Source organism: Mangifera indica, chromosome 9 (genome assembly GCF_011075055.1).
Source record: "Mangifera indica cultivar Alphonso chromosome 9, CATAS_Mindica_2.1, whole genome shotgun sequence".
NCBI lineage: Eukaryota > Viridiplantae > Streptophyta > Magnoliopsida > Sapindales > Anacardiaceae > Mangifera > Mangifera indica.
Genome location: NC_058145.1, coordinates 15,092,699 through 15,112,651, shown reverse-complemented (window position 1 = coordinate 15,112,651; position 19,953 = coordinate 15,092,699). Strand labels below are relative to the sequence as shown.

General features: G+C 34.0%; 3 protein-coding genes across 6 annotated transcripts; all 3 read left to right on the top strand.

Annotated features, from left to right (window-relative positions):
- The first annotated feature begins 120 nt into the window (after positions 1 to 120).
- Positions 121 to 3,439, top strand: LOC123225995 (casparian strip membrane protein 2-like). The gene is made up of 7 exons (XM_044650403.1): positions 121 to 303; positions 413 to 603; positions 1,438 to 1,635; positions 2,237 to 2,271; positions 2,556 to 2,857; positions 2,925 to 3,048; positions 3,121 to 3,439. Exons 3-7 carry the CDS (start codon positions 1,521 to 1,523, stop codon positions 3,334 to 3,336), a joined length of 792 nt encoding a protein of 263 aa, XP_044506338.1. The 5' UTR covers positions 121 to 303; positions 413 to 603; positions 1,438 to 1,520; the 3' UTR covers positions 3,337 to 3,439.
- A 1,011-nt stretch (positions 3,440 to 4,450) lies between these two features.
- On the top strand, positions 4,451 to 11,425 carry LOC123225993 (OVARIAN TUMOR DOMAIN-containing deubiquitinating enzyme 6-like). Of its 2 annotated transcripts, none has more exons than XM_044650401.1 (10): positions 4,451 to 4,718; positions 5,256 to 5,271; positions 5,386 to 6,259; positions 6,533 to 6,694; positions 7,662 to 7,739; positions 9,564 to 9,642; positions 9,740 to 9,885; positions 10,357 to 10,422; positions 10,515 to 10,689; positions 11,017 to 11,425. In XM_044650401.1, exons 3-10 carry the CDS (start codon positions 5,582 to 5,584, stop codon positions 11,235 to 11,237), a joined length of 1,605 nt encoding a protein of 534 aa, XP_044506336.1. In that variant the 5' UTR covers positions 4,451 to 4,718; positions 5,256 to 5,271; positions 5,386 to 5,581; the 3' UTR covers positions 11,238 to 11,425. The 2 variants fall into 2 exon arrangements, with proteins under 2 accessions (XP_044506336.1, XP_044506335.1); XM_044650400.1 differs by having other exon boundaries at positions 5,256 to 5,301.
- A 1,674-nt stretch (positions 11,426 to 13,099) lies between these two features.
- On the top strand, positions 13,100 to 19,728 carry LOC123225992 (mRNA-decapping enzyme-like protein). 3 transcript variants are annotated; one of them, XM_044650398.1, is made up of 9 exons: positions 13,100 to 13,406; positions 13,491 to 13,531; positions 13,676 to 13,725; positions 14,316 to 14,460; positions 16,857 to 16,913; positions 17,434 to 17,560; positions 18,476 to 18,503; positions 18,552 to 19,033; positions 19,487 to 19,728. In XM_044650398.1, the coding sequence occupies exons 1-9, from the start codon at positions 13,248 to 13,250 to the stop codon at positions 19,541 to 19,543; spliced, it is 1,146 nt and encodes a 381-aa protein (XP_044506333.1). In that variant the 5' UTR covers positions 13,100 to 13,247; the 3' UTR covers positions 19,544 to 19,728. The 3 variants fall into 3 exon arrangements, with proteins under 3 accessions (XP_044506333.1, XP_044506334.1, XP_044506332.1); XM_044650399.1 differs by having other exon boundaries at positions 18,476 to 18,551; positions 18,600 to 19,033; XM_044650397.1 differs by having other exon boundaries at positions 13,101 to 13,406; positions 18,476 to 19,033.
- The last annotated feature ends 225 nt before the right edge of the window (positions 19,729 to 19,953 follow it).

The window sequence follows — 19,953 nt, the reverse complement described above, 5'->3', positions numbered from 1 at the left end:
AAATTCTCATTCACCCCCCTAAAGCTGTTGCGAATTATGAACTCACCTCTAGGCTTTACATGCGAGCTTTTAAATACATTAATTACAATATTTAATTATAATTTTTGAAATCAAACTTGTGTCAATATTTTGCATCTTAAACTTAGACTTTACAACTCTCACACTCAAGCTAGAACTTGCATAAATCCAATAAAATTAAATTCTGGAGTTGGAATAAAATCAATAAAATTGAATTCGAGGCGAACAATGCTCGAAGTAGCTCGATTGCAGTGGAAGGCTAGACAGGGTGCTTTCATTTACAACGTTAGATCAACTTATTCGTGCATAGTCTTAGGGTCTGTTAGTTTACCTTTCAACTTCTTATTTTTATCTGAAATGCATTGATATTGTGGGGTTGCTCTGACAATTTCAGTTTGTGTGAGAATTTCGTGCATCCATTCCAATCCAGCTCGGCAATAAGAAAGAACTAAAGCAAAGTGAGACTACGGTGCTTACTTAGTCATCAGACGGGCCGTTGTCATCGGAAACGGCTCTCCCGGTTCGGAGAATCAGACCATCGGGATGGTTCGCGCCCTCGGGCTAAATGATAAGCATGCTTTATATGTAAGTATATTGATAGAGCTTAAATCTGTCGTAATTGGTTGTTTATATGCTTTAATTTTGTGGTTTAGTGATTAAATGTTGTGAAATTGAAGAAGTGGTGATTAAAATAATGCAAACAAAATTGTTAGTATCTAGAGCGTTTCATAAACCTCTTGTTGAAATTGAAAACTGTTTGCAGCCTTTGAAAAATTTATCAGAAATGTTCCATATACTTGAGATTGTTGCTTCTTTTGTCTATATTCCTAACGAGAACCCAAAGATCTTAAGTTCACTTCCCTCGTATCACATGCAGCATTATTAACAGAGAATGTTTCTTTATCTAATTATATTATGTGATAAGTACACAAACTGGCATATTGTCTGTATGTGCAATACATGCCGTCATAAATGCATCTTTTGACATGCCATGAACCCATGTTTTCAATAATTTTAGTTGTGCAACTTTTGTTTCTTGGTCCACATGAAATTCCCTCCCTTCTAATTTCACTTTCTTACAGCCAGAAACAGCCATCCTTTCCCTTCATTTTCTTTTCTTGCTAGGTTAATTGAATAAAGCTTTTTTCTATGGATTAGTGATCGTGCTTTTCCTTTTCATCGATATTTGTTATGGTAGCTATCTTCGGTCAGCCAGGTCAGGCCTCCATTTTTGTTTTCTTGGCCTCACTAATCTAGTTGCTTATGCAAGGAGCTGATTGTAAAGTGTATGTTCATTTCTGACTAGGCTTTGCTGGACCTTAGTTTATTTATTCCCTTTAGCAGAATTGCAGAATAAAGGTAGTTCTGATGTTTAATTTTCCAGGTATTTGAGGGTTTATATCTGTTTATATCTTTCAGATGTCAGAAAGCTGGAGCTATCCTCCTCTCAATGACACTAAAGAGGCAGCTAGTTGGGTACATGAAGCACTGGCAGAGCGTGGATGGAGACTACAACTATGAGGAATCTGTTTATAATTACTGTTATAGTCACACGGTGGAATCAAATTCTGTTTGAGGACACTTCTTTGAAATTTGTTTCACACACAGCTCATATAGGTATACCACCTGCCAGCATCAACAGCTAATAGATTATATTCTTTATCCCTCGGGGGGTTTTCAGACTTTGCACATGTAGAGTAAAGAGTAACTTCTACTGCAGCTTGTATAAAGAAGAGGGGATGGAATAGTTTTGCAGCTGTACTGAAAGCCCTTTTAAAGTTTGGGTTATTTAGTGTTTTACGTTATGCTGAAATACACACACACACACACACACACACACACATATATATATATTGTAAATGCAACTGTTCTACTGAATTTTAAGAGTTTGATTACTGTTAGCAGAACAAGTCTGATCTGATCAAATGAAATGCAATTCAGATATGATGCTGATAACTTTCTTGTTCTTGCTTTATTTGTATGTTAAGAATATCGGAAACAAACAAGTATAGAAACAGCCAAGTAAAAGGAGTTATTTTCTGCATCAAACTACATCTATTTGAGCTGTAATTCTAATGACAGTGATGCTTGTGTGAGTTTTTTTAATTTAAATTCGTCAATATATAGGAAGAATCCATGTTTAAGTTCCTCTTGTTGACGTAACTTCATCTGACTGCAGGTTGTTATTCAAATGTGTTAATTTAGTTTCTGTCCGCAGGCACTCAGAAGGAAGCTGGATTTCTATGGAATGAGGTAACTCTCTGTGTCTTTCAGAATTTTTTGGATTAGTATTAAATCAGAAGAAAGAAGATAGAGGAAAAGAATAAATTCATACAAATTAAAAAAACAAAAACTGAACTTACAATATCTATAATCACTATATACAAATGAATATGTATGAAGTGGAACAAGTTAGCCTCTAACAACTCCATAAAGCACCTAATTTCCCATTACATATGCTAAATTTCAAACAGAACTAACCCATTACCCAATCTACTTCCCTATATATAACACACCCAATTCTCTTCAACAAACAGCTAAATAATTCAGCTTCATCTATCTCTCTGCAACATATTCTCATGGATTCAACAGTAATCACTATGACTGAATCAAAGTCAAATGGCAAAGGAAAGGCTCCTGCTGTTGTCGTGTCCACCGCACCACCTCCTGCAGGAGGGTGGAAAAAAGGTGTAGCCATTTTCGACTTCATTTTAAGACTATCTGCCATTGGCGCAGCCCTAGGTGCCACTGCCATAATGGGCACAACTGACGAGACTCTGCCTTTCTTCACTCAGTTCTTCCAGTTCGAAGCTCAATATGATGATTTCCCAGTTTTCATGTATGGCATATCATTTGATATTCCTTCCATTTAAACTCTTATATTTACCAGTTTTAAATATATGCAGGTTCTTCCTCGTCGCAAACGCAATTACAAGTGCGTACCTTGTCCTCTCCTTACCCTTCTCCATTGTCTGCATCGTCAGGCCTCATGCAGTCGGGCCACGGCTTCTTCTTCTTATCTGTGACACGGTAAGCTCATTTTGAATAACATAGACTTTTCCTCATAATAAATGTGAACTAATATATAGTTACATGGTTCAGGTGATTATGGCTCTCACTGCAGGGGCGGCTGCAGCTGCTGCTTCCATTGTGTATTTGGCTCATAATGGGAATCCAAACGCAAATTGGCTTGCAATTTGTCAGCAGTTTGGTGACTTCTGCCAGAGCACTAGTGAGGCAGTGGTGGGATCTTTCATTGCAGCATTCTTAATCATGTTTCTCATAGTGTTATCTGGTTTTGCTCTTAGAAGATACTAGTGAAGAAAGAAAGTTTGTTTTCTTTCTCATAATTGGATATAACTATATGTAATATTTATGTTGCTGTGGTGTGAAAGTGTGCAGAAAGCTCTGTGATTTTAAAGTTGCTTGTCTACCTAAAATGTGAAACCGTCACATCCTCCATGATAATCGAATAGTGCATCATTTCATATATCAAAAACTTAATTTTTTATATGATGTATCACAAATGATATCGTGTTGTAAGATATATCACATCATCATTTTGAAAAATATTACAAACATCTTTTAAAAATTTAAAAATTTTCAAATACATTTTTATCATGTTATCATTTCTCTTAAAGATATATCGATAATCGTATTTTATTATATATATTATATTGTAAATGCATCTATTATATCAATAATTTTAATACATTTTATTATACAAATTATTTTTCAAATATGTTATATTATATGATATTAATAACTATGTCAAATCTACTTTTATCATTATGTGTTCAACAAATAAGAAGCCATCATTAATATTTAGCAATCATATAACTATAACATAATATATTTTCTTGTTAAACTATAATTTTATGTGTCATTATAAGATAATTAGATATTTTTGAATTAATAATAGAATAATATTTATTTATATAATAATATAATATTTAAATATTTAATTAAATACTTTAAATTACATATACATGTTATTTCTCTAATCTTTTTATTCGATAATCCAAAATGTATTTGTTAACATATTTCAAAAGCAATAATATTGAATAATTTATTTCTTCCCTAATCTATTTTATCGAATGATTCTTATCATAAAGAGTGCCAAATACACCGAGATTTATATTAAAAATCCTTATTATAATTACATATTATTAATTAAATATTAAAAAACAGAAAATAGCTTTAAAAAAAAAAGAATTTACAAGTATAAAATAGAAAATGGAATAAAAAAAAGTAGAGAGTGTGGGGAAATTAAAGTAAGGAATCGATCTCTCTCTCTCTCTCTCAAGAAATAAGAAAGTTACACGTTTCCCAATCTCTTTTCGGCACGTCAACATTTGTTAAGAAATAAATATACTTTATTTCTACAACTGGTTGTCCTTCACACGAGTGGAAGCCACTTGATTCAAACACATCTGAGCTCCCCACGTATAAGTCACTGAAAGACTCGCCGTCGCTTGGGGGTAAATTCCACGTCATCCTGACCGTCCCTTACCGTTTAAAGCTACCCTCCCCTTCCTTCTTATTTTTCTACTTTTTCTTCCCAATTAAGACAATATTCCTTCATTTTTCTTCTCTGTCAAAAAAAAAAAAAAAACCTAAAATTCATAGCATCAGCTTTCGCAGATCTCTTCACCAGGGTTTCGAGGTTTATTCTTTCCCTGTCTCTGTGTTTCTTTCAGGTGAGTCGCATAAGTCGATTCTGAGTCAACTATAGGTTTTTATTTTGTTGAATATGTGGTGATCGTTGATCGTGATGATTCTTTTACGCACTTCTTATTTTTTTGGGGGATTTTAATTCCATTGAGTTAGCCGTTGTTTGGATACTGAGAAATTGTGGAAAAAAGATGAGAAAAGAACGGAAAAGTTTGGAATTTGTGTTATTGTTTCGTTGTGTTCTGAAAAGATGAGAATCTCAGACCAAGAGAGTCAATTAGTTGAAGTATGTACATTGTTTTGAATTTCTTTGTTTTTCTTTTTACGTTAGAAGATTTGGATTTTTTTTTTTTAATCATCTCTTGAAAAAAGGTGGAAAAAAATAGTCTAAGACTGAAACTGGTTCTATACGCGAACTTTCATATAAAAATTGGGTTTGAAACTATAATCTGCTTGATTTTCCTGCTTTTTCTTGGAATGAGTTAGAGTGTTTGGGATTAGATTGACAAACTAATATTCTTTTTTTGATTTCTTTTGTGGAAATGGTTCTTTTTTAATTGCAGCTTGGGCTTGTTGAAGGTGAATTTCTTTGAGACTACTTTTTTTGGGGTAAAATTTGACTACTTAGAAAAGAGGATTTTATTGTTTAAAGTTGGAGGTCTGGGTCTCATGAGAATTGTTAGGGGAATGCAGAGATCGTTTCCTGAGGAGCAGAACAAGAACACACCGCTGGACTGGAAAAGATCCTTCAGCCAAGGAATTGGCGTCACCGTGCCCAAGGCCAGAACGCGCGACAAACCCATGACTACTAGGGTTTTGGTTCTATAAGTGCAGGTTCTTAAAGGGTGTATTTGGGCTAAATAATTGAAGATTATAGACATTGAATTCAATGACTCGAATTTTGGTTCAGCGAGGTTCTGCTGGGGGCTCTTCTTCAAATCCTAGCCGTGCTGGGTCCTCTTCAGCTCGTGGAGAGCCACAGGTTTGTACTTCTCCTCAGGTTCTTTCTTCTGTGAAAGATGAGGAAATTGAAGAGCAAGAGTTGGAGCAAGTTGTGGATGAGCTTTTGGTTTGTTGTGGAACTAGTGATAATAAAATTGTGAAAAGTGATGATTTTTTGGTGGAAAACGTCAATAATGATCAGAGTGAGTGTTTGAGTGATGAAAATGGTGATAGTGATAAATTGGTTAATGAGGAAAATGTGGGTTCAAGGGAATCAGTTAAGAGTCTGGGTGGGTTGAGAATTTCAGAGAGAGTTCCAGTTGAGAGTGAAGGTTCAAGTGGAGATTCTGCCCAGCAGAGTGGCGGAAGTCCACAACCACCTCCACCTCCTGTTCCACCCCCAAAACCTTTGGCATCAAACTCAAATTCAAGAAGATCTTTCTCAGGAAGCTCAAATGCTGGGCGTATTGGATCATCAAGAAGAGCAGTTGCCTGGCCTGTTGTTTCTACAAGGACTTCACCATCTAGATCAAGGCCTTCATCTCCCAGGTCCCATGTTGAAAGTGAGGGGTACAATAGCGCTGATGAGCAGAATCCTTGTTTTGGATCCTCCTATGATGACTTGGTAAGTTTATGGTATTATTTACTCAAAATGATGATGTCATACCATACTATTGTGATTCATGAAGTGAGTGTGTGCGCGTTTGTTGCAATTGAACTTTAAACATGCAAAAAGCAACTCATGTCTTATTGTATAACTTTTTTAAAATTCTTTTCTTCAGTCTACATGTTTTTAAATAATTTCCTTGGTGGAATAATACCTTTGTTTATTGTGTGAATACTCCATCTACAATTGTTTGTTTCACTTTTATGATACTGTCATATTGCATTCTTTTAGGAAAGAGAACGTCAATTTGAGATAGATATTAGGCGGGCAAAAGGTTTTGAAGTGAAACGAATGCTAGAGGATGGAAATTGCCTCTTTCGTGCTGTTGCAGATCAGGTGTATGGGGATTCTGAATCTTATGATTTGGCAAGACAGATGTGCATAGATTATATGGTAAAATGTTTTGTTTTTTCTGATGTTCTTTGAATTACATTTTTTATTGTCATGCCCTTGAGTGTCAGTATTTTTCATCTTTTTAGCCATTTGATGCAATGAAATTCGAAAGCTGGCAATGAGTGTTCTTAGGTTTATTATTTGGAAATAATTCTGAAAAATAGTGACTTTTTCAAGATAAAAGGTTTAAAAATCGTTCTGTTTCATTTTAGATTGTCCAACCTAAGTTGCGAGCTGCATCCTGTGGTTCAGATAAGAATCTTGCATGACATCTGTAATTTTGATGTAATAATTGTAATATTTAATTGTGTGCATATTGTGTTATATGGGTTCTGTCTTGGTCTTGCTTCCTGCCTGGTCTTCCCAAAATATTAAATTATGATTGTAATAGTAACTTCAAACCATGTCTGAAAAAAGAGCATATAAGAAAATAGTATTTATGCCTTGAATGTCTTTTCTGAACCATTATTGTATCATGAGGTGATGTTGATTTTAACAAGGAAAATGATTGAATTTCTTCAAGCCACAGAATGAAACCTGGTAGTGAGGGGATATGGGGTATGAGACTAGTTTCGAGTTAAGATGTCAAAGATCTGATCCTCTAGTTCTGAGTTAAGATGTCAAATGGTTAACATAATCTGATCCTCTGGTTCTGAGTTAAGATGTCAATAGGAGAGGATATTAACTATTCAAACCAATGGGAATGCTCGTAGCCATGTCCATAGCATGCTGATATTGATCAAAACTTCTTTTATTCTTCAGTTTTGCTTTTGTCGACTCTAGATTTTACTGTTATATTTGCATTTTTGAGCTGTGACTATTTAGGAGTGTGATGCCTTTTGTTTTAACACGTTTGTCAAAATTTTTCTATCAAGAATTTCTCTATTTTGTATTCAGTCTTAATGTTGTTGCTTAGCTTGCCTTATCTTTTATTTCTATGAACCATAAATTGTGTTTTACCAATTAGGAGCGAGAGAGGGATCATTTTTCTCAATTTATAACTGAAGGTTTTACATCTTACTGCAAGAGGAAGAGAAGAGACAAGGTATGTGGAGCTTTAATTTTCTTTAATTGTTAATCCTTCAATCTGTCCTAAATTACTAATTCAGTATGCATTTTACATACATATATTATCATGATATCTTATTTACCTTCTCATATCCTCGTTTAAAACATTATTTAAGTAAGTTTGAATGCCATGCCGGCTAAATCTTTTAGAAACATCATGAGCCTAGGCCAAGTAGGACGGTTTCACTTCGCTTGATAAATTATCAAAGAACACAAGTAAAATGGTTTATTGAGCAGTTTTATAGTGATCGGTGACAACCAATTCTATCTTTTTCTCTTCCCTTTCCACATTCTTGGGGCATTCAAGAGTGCTTTTGACATTGTTAACACTCTTAAATAGCCAGAATCGCATTTGTGTTTTTCTATGGTCAGTGAAATAGAAAAAGTTGTTTGAGAGTAAAAAAAAAGTCTAGCAATGCTTTTAGAAGAAGCCATTGATTGGTACACTTTTTTAAAAGCTCTTTGAGGGCAGAAAAAACATTTGAAATGCTCTCTTGAAAAATGTTTGGCACATGCTTTCTAAAAGGGGTACTTTCAAGTGTCTTCTTGAAAAGCGTTGTTGTTCTCCTGAAAGTTGATTTTATAATATCTCACCCTAAGGCCATTGCTTTCATTGGAGTTTGATATAGTTAGTCCTTTATTTTTGGTTTATTATTAATTTTTGTTGCATTTTCCAAAAAAGAAAAAACTTTATAAATGAGAAAGTTTTGGGAACCATAGAATTTGTTCTTAATTTTGACGGGGAACATGGTTCTTTCATTATTGTCCTTTGTCTGTCAACCTAGATGTAACTTATTTGATCCAGAAAGTTAAAGAAATTACTAGTGAATAATTTTGAAGGGCTGGGATGACCAAGTTTTAATTTGATTCTGTTAGGATCCCAAGTATAAAGTATGAGACTTGAATTCCACATTAGAAAGTATGGACAACTAGTGTGGGGTTTATATGATCTTGGACTCTGTCATCTTAATAGTTAGCTTTTGAGGTGTGGTTCTCCTGAGATTCGTATAATTTGGTATCAGAGTCATCACCATATCTCCTAGTTGCAATCGTTCGGCGTGGATGGTGATGCCGGCATTACAATGTTAGCCCGAGGCTAGCAGGGAGTTAGCACATAGTCAGCCTGTGTAGGTTTCAGGGCTACAGAGCGTGGTGGTATGTTAGGATCCTAAGTACAAGGTATAGGACTTGGATCCCACATTAAAAAGTATGGACAACTAGTGTGGGGTTTATATGGTCTTGGGCTCTCTTATCGTAATAGCTAGCTTTTGAAGTGTGGTTCTCCTAAGATTCCTATTAGATTCATGATCAGTTGTTGTAGATTATTTTCTGAAGCAACGGGATCTGGCTGTGTTTATTCAATGGGCAGATAAACTACTGAACTTTTTGGCTGATTTGCTTGTTAAATAATTTCTGGATAAAGTATATGATATTCCTCCATATTGGTGCCTTTGTAGTAGGCTGCTTGCTCTTTGTAGTAGGCTGCTTGCTCTCCATTAGATAGAATCCATGCCAATTTCATAACATGGATGCAGAAATTAATGTGTTTGCATATAATACAGAAGATTACTGTTTTAAATTTAGCACTTTAGGCCTGCATGTTTCCTACTTTTGTGTGTTCAGGGTCCATAATCTTTTGCAAATATGCAGATGCAAGTATATTGTTTGGTCCTATGCTTATATTAAGTTTTTCTAATTTGAATTGTGGTAGCCCATTCATAATATGGCCTAGCATTAGTGATACGTTTTATTTTCTGTACCATTGCGGTTGGTGAAAGTATATCTTTTTTCCTGGGTGCAGGTCTATGGAAACAATGTGGAGATTCAAGCCCTATCTGAAATGTATAATCGGCCTATTCATATTTATTCCTACAGTACAGGTGATGCTTTTTAATGATGGTGAATAATGGTTTAAACATGCATGGGTGAAGTTTTTCTGTCTGCTATACTTCTTTCTGACAAGAAATGTCAATGCAGAACCGATCAACATATTTCATGGAAGCTACAATACTGATATGCCTCCCATACGGCTGAGTTATCATCATGGGAATCACTACAACTCCCTTGTTGACCCACGGCGCTTGACAATTGGTGCAGGACTTGGGTTCAGTTGTCTTCGAGGGGTATGCCTCTCTGCCTGGGATTCTATCTGCATAATTTAGTCCATTATCATCTGCTAGTTTTTTTCTTGCAACTAATAGGATTAGGTTCATTTTGTAGTGATAAAACTTAATTTTAAGATGCATCCCGTGGAGCTATATTTGGATAGTTAACGAAGGATAGACATTAATGATGTGATAGATGTAGATGTGGAAGGATCACCATAGGAGAAATTCAGTTGCTCATAAGTTTATAGGATAACCTGCTTACATGTTTCTCCTTTGGGTCGTAGTTTGAACGGGTCAGTGTCTTTTCTAATCATAAGTATTATTGGGAACAACAATGAACCTTCTTTAAAGCTTGAACAGTCAACAATGGCCCATCAATTTCAAATTGCTGATAATGGCATTTTAACTGTGTAGATGGTTCTTAATGTCTTTGAATAGCCAAAAGCTTCAGGTTAGCTGACACTATCATGGTTGTTTTTTTTGCAGACAAATGTTGACAAAGATCAAGTCAAGGCTGCTATTAAGGCTCAACAAGACCAACAGATTGATAATGCAAGTGTCTTTTTTCTAGATTATCATGCAAAACATTTGAATTTGAATATTTAATTTATTATTAACAGGATCCTCTATATTTCACATAACAGGCACTTCTAGCCGAGGGGCGGTTTTACTCTGATCTGGAGCTAACTGAAAAGGAAATTGAGTGCATGGTGATGGAAGTTTCTCGAGCTGAGTATCTTGCTAATGACAAATTCAATCAACAACTTCCCCGTAAAGAGTCATCTACTTCAGGGGCTGAACCTTCATCCTCTGGAGCTAGTGAGTATATGTTCTTCAATTATGCAATTTCTGTCCCAGTTACTGGATGCAAGTGATGACTGGCAGCACTAGAGCATTACACATTTCTGGATGGTTTTCAGTTTTTCTTATGGCTATATACATTAGGATCCATTTGTTTTTCTGCTACCATATTTAAATTTGACCATTTGATAGACGTCAATTCTACCATGTTGGGGAGGTGTACAGGATATATTGGGACTATTAGATTTGCATTACTTTATTTTATCCATTGAGTTACAATTAACCAGTGACCATACTCCTCCCCTAACACTGTTGTTGATAAAATGAAAGTTACCTTCCATGCAGGGTCATCATGTAGTGAGAGCAAGGTGGAAGGTGGGAGAGAGAGCAGCAATATACAGGATACAGTTCTGAGCAGTGGCACGCAGATGGTATTATCAATGGGGTTCAGCTATTTGCAAGTGATGGAAGCTTACAGCATATTTGGCGATGATGTGGATTCTATGGTGTGTTACCTGGTAGAAACTGGGAGTAGCAGCAGGAGAAAAGGCAAAGCCACTGAATAAGTAAAACTGGTGCTGGGTTAGACCAAAAGGCAGACTGAAAATGTAGGGAAACCATGTTGGTGTCTTCATGTTGACATTATAGCTGCTTACATTTTACCATTGAAGAACACTGTTAAGAACCTTATTACTTAAAGAACTCTTCAAATTCAAAATAAAAATTCTATCAACGTTCTCACTTTTCTCTTCAATCTTATATGCATTAATGAGTAGTGCCCAAGTTAATTGTTTTACTAACAATAAATATTATGTATAACTACATTTACTGTACCATACATGAAGGTTGTATGATTGTCATTTAAATAGAAGTTCAGATCTATCGAATTGGTTTAAGAGGAGTCAAAGATTGAATTCATTTTTTTAAACAAACAGTTTAAGTCAATTTGAACATTAGAGTTCATTTTCAATTTCACAAATCGAGTTGAGTTTGAGTCTTCCTTTATTCAATTTGTCAATGTCAAATTGATATTATGCTTGACCTTTATTTAAGTTTAACGTGAATTAAATCCAATTTAAGTTCATCAAACAACAAAAATGAGTAGTAGGGTCGTCTATATATAAAAATGTTTTTTGATATATATAATTATAATAATTGAATTATGTATTGTATCTTATATTGAAAAAATAATTTTTCATATTATATATTATAATGTATAATACATCTTTTAAAAAAATAATATAAAATATTAATAAAAATAAAATTTTTTAATAAATACGTCATTATATTAAAAAATATTACAAAAATCTTTTTAAAAAATAAAATTTCCCATACACAGCTTTACTATATCATATTTTTTTAAAATAATATATTAAATTATATCAATAACATATATAATATTATACTATATAATATATTTATTATATCATATTAATTTAATACATGTAGAATATATATTATAGCCAAAAGACTATTTCCCATCCAAGGTATATTGTTTTCCCAAGTTTTTCCTAACTTCGAAAATCTCATTTACCCACCTATAGACTGTTAAAATTATCAATTTAAAGAGTAAAATAGTTATTTTATTTATAATATTAAAAATAAATTAAAAATTTATCTCTTATTCCCCCTAACCCCTAAAAACTAATTATTTCTCCCTAGGTGAAGTTTTAAAAAATAGCATTCCCCCCATATGGTTTAGTTTTCAATCTCCGACGCAAAATTCGGCATCATCGCTGACGATAAAGCTTTTTAGAGGCATCATCATGTTTCGACAGTCTCTCTTCCCTCCTTTGGAACGCCGATAGACCAAGATCTAGTCTAGAAAGTTGAAGAGCTTCGTCGGGAGATGAAGTTATTTTTCTTCCCAGACAAAGATGATGACCTTGTTTTCCCAGACAAAGATGAGACAGTCATCTTCATCTGAGAAGACGAAGAGCTTTGTCTCCCCACAAAGCTCTTTGACTTTTCAATCTAGATTTCGGTCAATTGATATTCTAGAGAAGGAAAGAGAGACCGTCAAAGCATGGTGATACGTCGAAAAAGTTTCATCGTCAATAATGGAGTCAGATTTAGTATCAGAGATTGAAAATAAACCTTAGGAGAGGAGAATACTATTTTTTAAAACTTAGTGTAAGGAGAAATAGTTAATTTTTAGGGGTTAAAAGAGAAAAAAAAAGATAAAATTTTAAAGAATTAAAATTTTGTTAATTTTAATTATTCATAAATAAATAAATAAAATTTGTAAAATTAATAAGGAGAAAAATGGAAAACAACATTCCTTTTGGGAGGGGGGGAGACCATATATTATTCCTTCTTATGTTTCACGTCAATCAGTGCAATGATGATAATTATGATCATGACTATTTGAAGGCTATTTTGGTAAATTAAAGAGTTGTTCGTCATCTTAAATCACCAGCTTCGTTTAGTGTTACCCGAGTGACAAGGTAAAACAGATCAACCTCGAGTCTCGATCCATACAAAACTGTTCACTTTTCTTGTCTTCTCTCTGTGTCTCAACTCCTTTCCACTGGAAATTCTAGGGTTTGGTTAGAGCCTAAAAACGTCAACTTAAAATGTCTCAAAACGGCAAATTGATGCCTAATCTTGACCAACAAAGCACTAAACTCCTCAATTTAACTGTTCTTCAGCGAATCGACCCTTTCATTGAAGAAATTCTCATCACTGCTGCTCATGTCACCTTCTACGAGTTCAACATCGACCAAAGTCAATGGGTGCTTCTCTCCTCTCTTTCCATATTAATCTTTATTTTTTTCCAAAAACTTTGGCTGATTGCTTTGTTTTTTGTGTCTTTTTAGAGTCGCAAGGATGTTGAGGGATCTCTGTTTGTTGTCAAAAGGCGAGAATTCTCTCTTGGATTTTTCTTTTTAATCGAGTGTTTGTTGTATTTAAGAGTAATTTTGTCGTCTGTTACATGGATATTGTTAAGATTTTATTTGTAATTTTGGTTTTTTTTTTAAAGAGTTTTTGCTTTTTATGTCAGGAATACGCAACCTCGGTTTCAGTTTGTTGTGATGAATCGACGCAATACAGGTTGATTTTTCAATTTTTTTACTGTTCTATTTTCTGTTCTACTAGTTGTTAAAAAGAAGGTAGGTGGGCTTTTTTGGATAGCAAATGAACTCGGCAATTCTTATTTTATGATTCAATTCTGTCATAGTTTTATGACTTAAGTAAGGGTTTTAAAACTAAGAAGAGGATGGACCAAATGGTACTACAATATGCCAGCCATATGTAGGCTTTTCTGTCTTACAATACTCTAGCGCAAGTGTTATCTTGAGGGATTTGATGTGACAATATCAAGGCTGTACTGGGTTGATGAGGGTTTTCTATTTTGTGTTATGTTCTTATTTAGAGATTATTCTTTCATCTAGTGGTCTCTCTGTCTCTAAGGCATGTTATTTGCCATCTCATGATAACCTAAAAGACGGATGTTGATACTGTTATTTGGATACCACATACTCTGAACTATGATCGTTTTGTTTAATTATCATCATTGTAAGCACTTTTTCTGTTCAGAGTTATGTCTGAAAATGTTGCCACAGTGATTTCTGTTTAATAGCCTTCACCTCTGTTTATTGATATGATTGTACTGAGAGGCTGCAATACATTGGTTTAAGCAGATAATTTGGTGGAAAATCTCTTGGGAGATTTTGAGTATGAAGTCCAGGTCCCATATTTATTGTATCGAAATGCATCTCAAGAGGTAAATGGTATTTGGTTCTACAATGCACGTGAATGTGAAGAGGTTGCAAATCTCTTTAACAGGTATTACCTTTTTTTATTTTTTAGTATGATAGTTATTTATCTGCAATTTAAAATGTTTTCTCATGTTGATATTTCATGTTGTTAAATTTTTCTGGGGTTGATAATTGAAATTGTATATGTATGTTCTCTACCAAATTTGCTTTACACGGGGATTGGAGTTTCAACATATAGATTATGGTCACTCCATGATGTTGAGTTGGATTTGTATTTTCCATAGATCTCATGAAAATGTGACAAGGAGAGTAGTTCACAGAGCTTTATAATAATTTTTTAATGAACTGCAGCCCAGAAAAAAGTCATGCATAGTATGCTAGCCTTTTTATTAAAAGCTCAATAACGTCTCTTATTCACTTTTATAGATTTAAAACCTGCTTCTACACATGGACATATTTTTTTGGTTTTATGTATCTGGAAAAATATACCAATTCAAGTAATGCCATTGTTTTGTGCTGACTTGCAAGGGATAAAGACATATGCCTCTCTGAATATGGCTTTTGAGTGGAACTGTTGTGTTTTATATGTATTAATGTTTAATCCCACTTAATATGAAGTAAGGATCTCAACTAATGTGATTGTTTGTGGCGACATAACATAAGTTATAGGAAAGGAACTTGACTTAGCACATCATACTACAATATATGTGGTGTTGCCACATGTTTTGGGATCGCTACTTAGTAAATGTAGCATTTAGTATGGTAAAATTTATAAAATGTATGGATCCTTGGTTTGCACATCAGTTAACATGACCATTTATATTATTTTTTTAGAATATATTTAAAAAAATGTTATGTATTTAAAGTAGAAAATATTTTTTTGCAGAGCTGCATGCAAATCACACTTTTGAGATAATGGCATTTTCAGTTTTATTATTGAACTTGTCTTAAAAACTACTTTTTTCTTATGTGATAAAGATTTTCACTTTGCCAATTGTGCTTCTTGTTTATCTTATCTTTTGGTTTCAGTCATTATCTATTTATTCATCTTGTTTGTAGTCAATTAAATTTCAAGGGAAAGCTGAATCTAAGTTAAAGTTCTTTATGGGTAACAGTGGATAGGACAATGAGCTAGACAGAGAAATTTTGAAATATAAATTTTAATTGAAATTTTCTTTATTAGACCATGATAATGTAATTTGTAACTCTAACTTAGGTACCAGGAGAGCTGCAGGAACTAGATGGTTGACAATGCTATACACTCAATTCTTGATGATTGGTGTAGTAGATATCTAAGTTGTTCATCACATATGACTTTTTAATGAATTTACTAGTGAATGTTCTTTTCAAGAATCAAGACTTTGTTGTATTATTCAAGATCAAATTAGTATGGTTGACATAAAGACGTCATTAAGGAATCCAAGACAACAAATTACTCTTGCTTGGAAGTCTAGCAGCCGATAATGTAGAATTTGGAGGAAACATAAACTAAGTATGGATTTTCTTGTGAAGGTTCTTTTCTGAGAACTTATTGTGTTGATCAGGATCAGATTCTATTAATAATATTGTCTATAGTTTTAAAGGACTTCTTGGGCAGTTAAAAAATTCTGGGAAATCTAGTTGTTGATGATGTAGAATTGGAGTGAGGGGAACAGAATGCATAATTTCATGCTGTCTAATCATTTCCATTATATGGTCAAATCTAGTTTTCATATTGTGCAATAATGCATGTAGTATAAGTGGGAAGAATGAAACAGTTGAACTATTAAAATAAGAGACCAAAAGAAGTGAGTGTGCTATCACACAAATGCAAGATTTTGAATCTCTTTGGCTTTAGTTTCAAAAGACTTTCACGGTGCATCTTTAATCTTTATTTTCCATAAATTGTGGTGTTTTGCTATGATTCTGTTCTGTATCTTTTAAGGATGTATCTTTGTTAGATTTCTACATGGCCGTATTATAGATTACTAGATTCACACATTTGGGAGTCTTTTGTATACCTCTTTGTTCCTCTGGTAGGAGAAACACCTTTATTGTGGATGCCTGGTCCACGTTTTTAGTTTCTTAGTTTCAGCACAATTCTTATATATTTCCTGTGAACAATAGCAGTATCGTTAGGATTTTATCATAAATGGGAAATGAAAAGTGAAAAGAGTATACTTTTTTTAGAGCTTTGAAGTTCATTGATGTTATTTAGTCTGTTATATTTTAACAGTCACAAGAGGCTTGGAGAGTGTGTTCTAATTTAGTTCATTGTGACTTGTAATGAGAGGACTCCTGGATACCATTTGTGGGAAATGTTCACTTGACTCAAGTATATTGCATTTGTTTATCTGTATACCATTTGCTTTTCACTAGTACAATTATTGTGAATTCATTACAATTGTAATATCAAAATTTTGTCAATGATTTATCCTTATTTTTTTGTCTTTGTTTTTGCTTTTCTTTTTTTTTCAAATACAGAATTCTTAATGCATATGTCAAGGTGCCTCAAAAGTCAATGGTATCATCTACTAAAAGGTAATGATCAATCCAATTTATGTTGAGGAAGTTGTGTATTCAGGACAGCATAATTTTTTCACAAGCTTCCAGTATTATTCTCTTACAAAGTATTCCTTTAAATCCTTTTGGTTTGTTGTGGATTTTAGAGCTTGTCATCTAGGTTATATCTAGCAGCAAAATATCTGCTTTACCAATCACAACTTTAAGTTGGATGCACTTGCAATCTGCCATTATTACTTTTGCTTGGATTGCCATTTTATCATCTGCTTTGATTTTTATTTCTTTTTTCCCTCTTTATGTTTACCTTTGGTTATAGCCTCTTTAATTAAAAAATGATGTATTACATTCCCATAAAGATTTTATATTATTTAGTTATGATCAACATACAATCCATAACTAATTACTGGTAGAGCATGAAAACTTTTAGGGAGAAGTTCTGGGTTCGAGTCTCTACCCTCTTTGTGAAACTCTCTAATTAATTACCTACCAAAAAAAAAAAAAATACAATCCATGAAGTTCCTGTTTCTTATGAATGCAGTGAGTTTGAGGAACTGGAAGCTGTTCCAACTATGGCAGTAATAGACGGTCCTCTGGAGCCATCATCATCAACTGCATCTAATTCTGCCGATGCCCCTGAAGATCCTGCCTTTGTGAACTTCTTCAGTGTATGTTTTCTTTTTAAATAACATGTTCCTTATAGTTCAATAAGATCATGAGGCATCCATTTTAGGTGTGCCTATATGCTGTGTAGATGTTTGGGGTTATGATATGATGCAATATTATCAAACTGTGTAATCTATAGGCTTTTCCAGGGTGTCAATACTCAATATATTGCTTATATGCCTTTCTGTATGTTCTCCTCGGAGATGATCAAGAGATAGGAATATGCCGTTTATACTATATCATTTACTGCAGCGCTGTTATTCTGTCTGCAATGAAATGGAAACAGGAGAAACTTTTTTGGATGTGTTCAGGTATTCTTCATTGGGATATAATATGAAAGAGAGGAACGTTTAATGTTCTGACACATTTCTTAACCAATCAGCATCTTCCTAGTAGATTGTCAAAGATATTTTCACAATGTACATTAAGCATTTTTTGTTATTCTCCTCATCCCGACTTTAGTATTTCAGCTTCTGTAGTGTACCTCTCTGAAATTATATTGTTAAATTGTCTCTTTAATGTATAATGATAACCTTTTAAATGTAGATACACATGTAAAACTGGAAAGAATATTATAGTGCTTATTTGTGGAAGACATAATGAATGCTTAGCATGAATTACAATCAAAAGGAATGAATTCTGAAGAGGAACTCAAGTCTTAATATAAGAAGATGCTATCATTTGATGTCTTGCAAATCCAGTATTAGCTGGATATTTGTTGTATAGAATTGATAATTTTATCACCGGTCCCACTTTTGCTTCTTTTGAAAAGTAGTCAAATTATTCATTAAATGGTGTTCTCATTATTCACGTCTTAACATTAAATTATCAACTTTTTTTCCCTTTCTACATCTGAAGTTTCCTCCATATTCTCCTTGCATATGTTCTAATCTTAGTCGAATCACATAATTTTGTAGACAGCAATGAATATTGGGAATGCTTCAAATGCAACAATTGCTGCCCAACCTTACCAGAATATTGGGAATGCTTCAAATGCAACAATTGCTGCCCAACCTTACCAGAATATTGGGAATGCTTCAAATGCAACACTTGCTGCCCAACCTTACCAATCTTCTACAATCATACCTCCACCTTCCAATCCAGCCACTGTTGCCTCTCCTGTTGTGCCGACCTTGCAAATACCATCGCCTTCTCTGTCAGCATCTGTGCCCTTAATTCCACTGCTTGACCCTGAATCCAGCAGCAGCAGCAACCGAACCGCTAATCTTGTGAAGCCCTCATCATTCTTTGTTCCTCCTACTCCTGCCAGGATGATCCCCCCTGTCTCTTCATCTATACCCACAGCACCTCTGAATCCTCCCTCGAGTCTGCAACGCCCATATGGGGCCCCATTGCTACAACCTTTTCCACCACCAACTCCTCCACCACCATCTCTTACTCCAATTCTTACTCCAAACTATGGGGCAGTCATCAGCAAAGACAAAGTCCGAGATGCACTTCTAGCTCTTGTTCAGGTCAGTTTGTTATCGAAGTATTTGAATGTTGTATTTCAGCTCTCACATGCTGATGTTTCAGAGAAACTTTTTTTATTGCAACTAGGATAACCACACAAATCGCATGAATATAGTGATGGGTTGAATAAGACAATGTCATTCATGTTTTAGTTGTCCACTGGCTATCCATCATTCTTGTAAAATACTAGCAAAATAATCCCAGTTAGTAAAATCTGTTAGTTGACATAAGAAGACTAAATCCCTTGATTCCTTGCTTATATAGTTAACAATAATTTAAATAAAATGTCAAAGAGAGTGATAATGATCCTTTTGTCAACAGTATGTTTATAGATAAATAGTAATAATAACCACCAATAAATAATAGACTGGATAAAAATTAGGATTGGTTTATCTTTTTTGATGCTTTTGTCAATTGCTTTTGTTTGATCTTACTTGCATTAATATTTGTGATAGGACAATCAATTCATCGACATGTTCTATCGAGCTCTGATGAATGCACATCATTCTTGACCAGTTGAAAGCAGTATTACAGTGTAGTAGCTGGAATTTTTGTTCTTTGTGTAACTCTCTGACTACAAATGTGTAAGACCCAATTTGTAAAGCATTTTGCACTCTCTGTGGTTTTGATGGATAAATTTCTCAGTAAACATGTGAAATATAGTTTCTTATTATAATATATTTGGGTTGATGGTAAATTGTCTATGCCCTTATATTTTTGCTTGCTGATTTACTTCAGATTTGCAGTCTGGATTTGTCAACAGTTTCATAGTGTGACCAAAGTTTTCTTTCCTTCTATTGTTTAAACTTATTATATTTAAGGTTGACAACAATTTTTCAAGTTTAATAATGTAAACTTTTATTTTCATTGGTTTTTAGTTTTATATAAATTTGCTGTAAGTTTAACATTGATATTAAGATAA

Coding starts and splice junctions, on each gene's coding strand:
- LOC123225992 (XM_044650397.1), top strand. CDS start 13,248: ATGTCTCAAAACGGCAAATTGATGCCTAATCTTGACCAACAAAGCACT. Junction 16,914..17,433: donor ATGGTATCATCTACTAAAAG/GTAATGATCAAT, acceptor TTATGAATGCAG/TGAGTTTGAGGAACTGGAAG. Junction 19,034..19,486: donor CACTTCTAGCTCTTGTTCAG/GTCAGTTTGTTA, acceptor TATTTGTGATAG/GACAATCAATTCATCGACAT.
- LOC123225993 (XM_044650401.1), top strand. CDS start 5,582: ATGACTCGAATTTTGGTTCAGCGAGGTTCTGCTGGGGGCTCTTCTTCA. Junction 7,740..9,563: donor AGAGGAAGAGAAGAGACAAG/GTATGTGGAGCT, acceptor TCCTGGGTGCAG/GTCTATGGAAACAATGTGGA. Junction 10,423..10,514: donor AAGACCAACAGATTGATAAT/GCAAGTGTCTTT, acceptor TTCACATAACAG/GCACTTCTAGCCGAGGGGCG.
- LOC123225995 (XM_044650403.1), top strand. CDS start 1,521: ATGGAGACTACAACTATGAGGAATCTGTTTATAATTACTGTTATAGTC. Junction 2,272..2,555: donor CTGGATTTCTATGGAATGAG/GTAACTCTCTGT, acceptor TTCAACAAACAG/CTAAATAATTCAGCTTCATC. Junction 2,858..2,924: donor GATGATTTCCCAGTTTTCAT/GTATGGCATATC, acceptor AAATATATGCAG/GTTCTTCCTCGTCGCAAACG.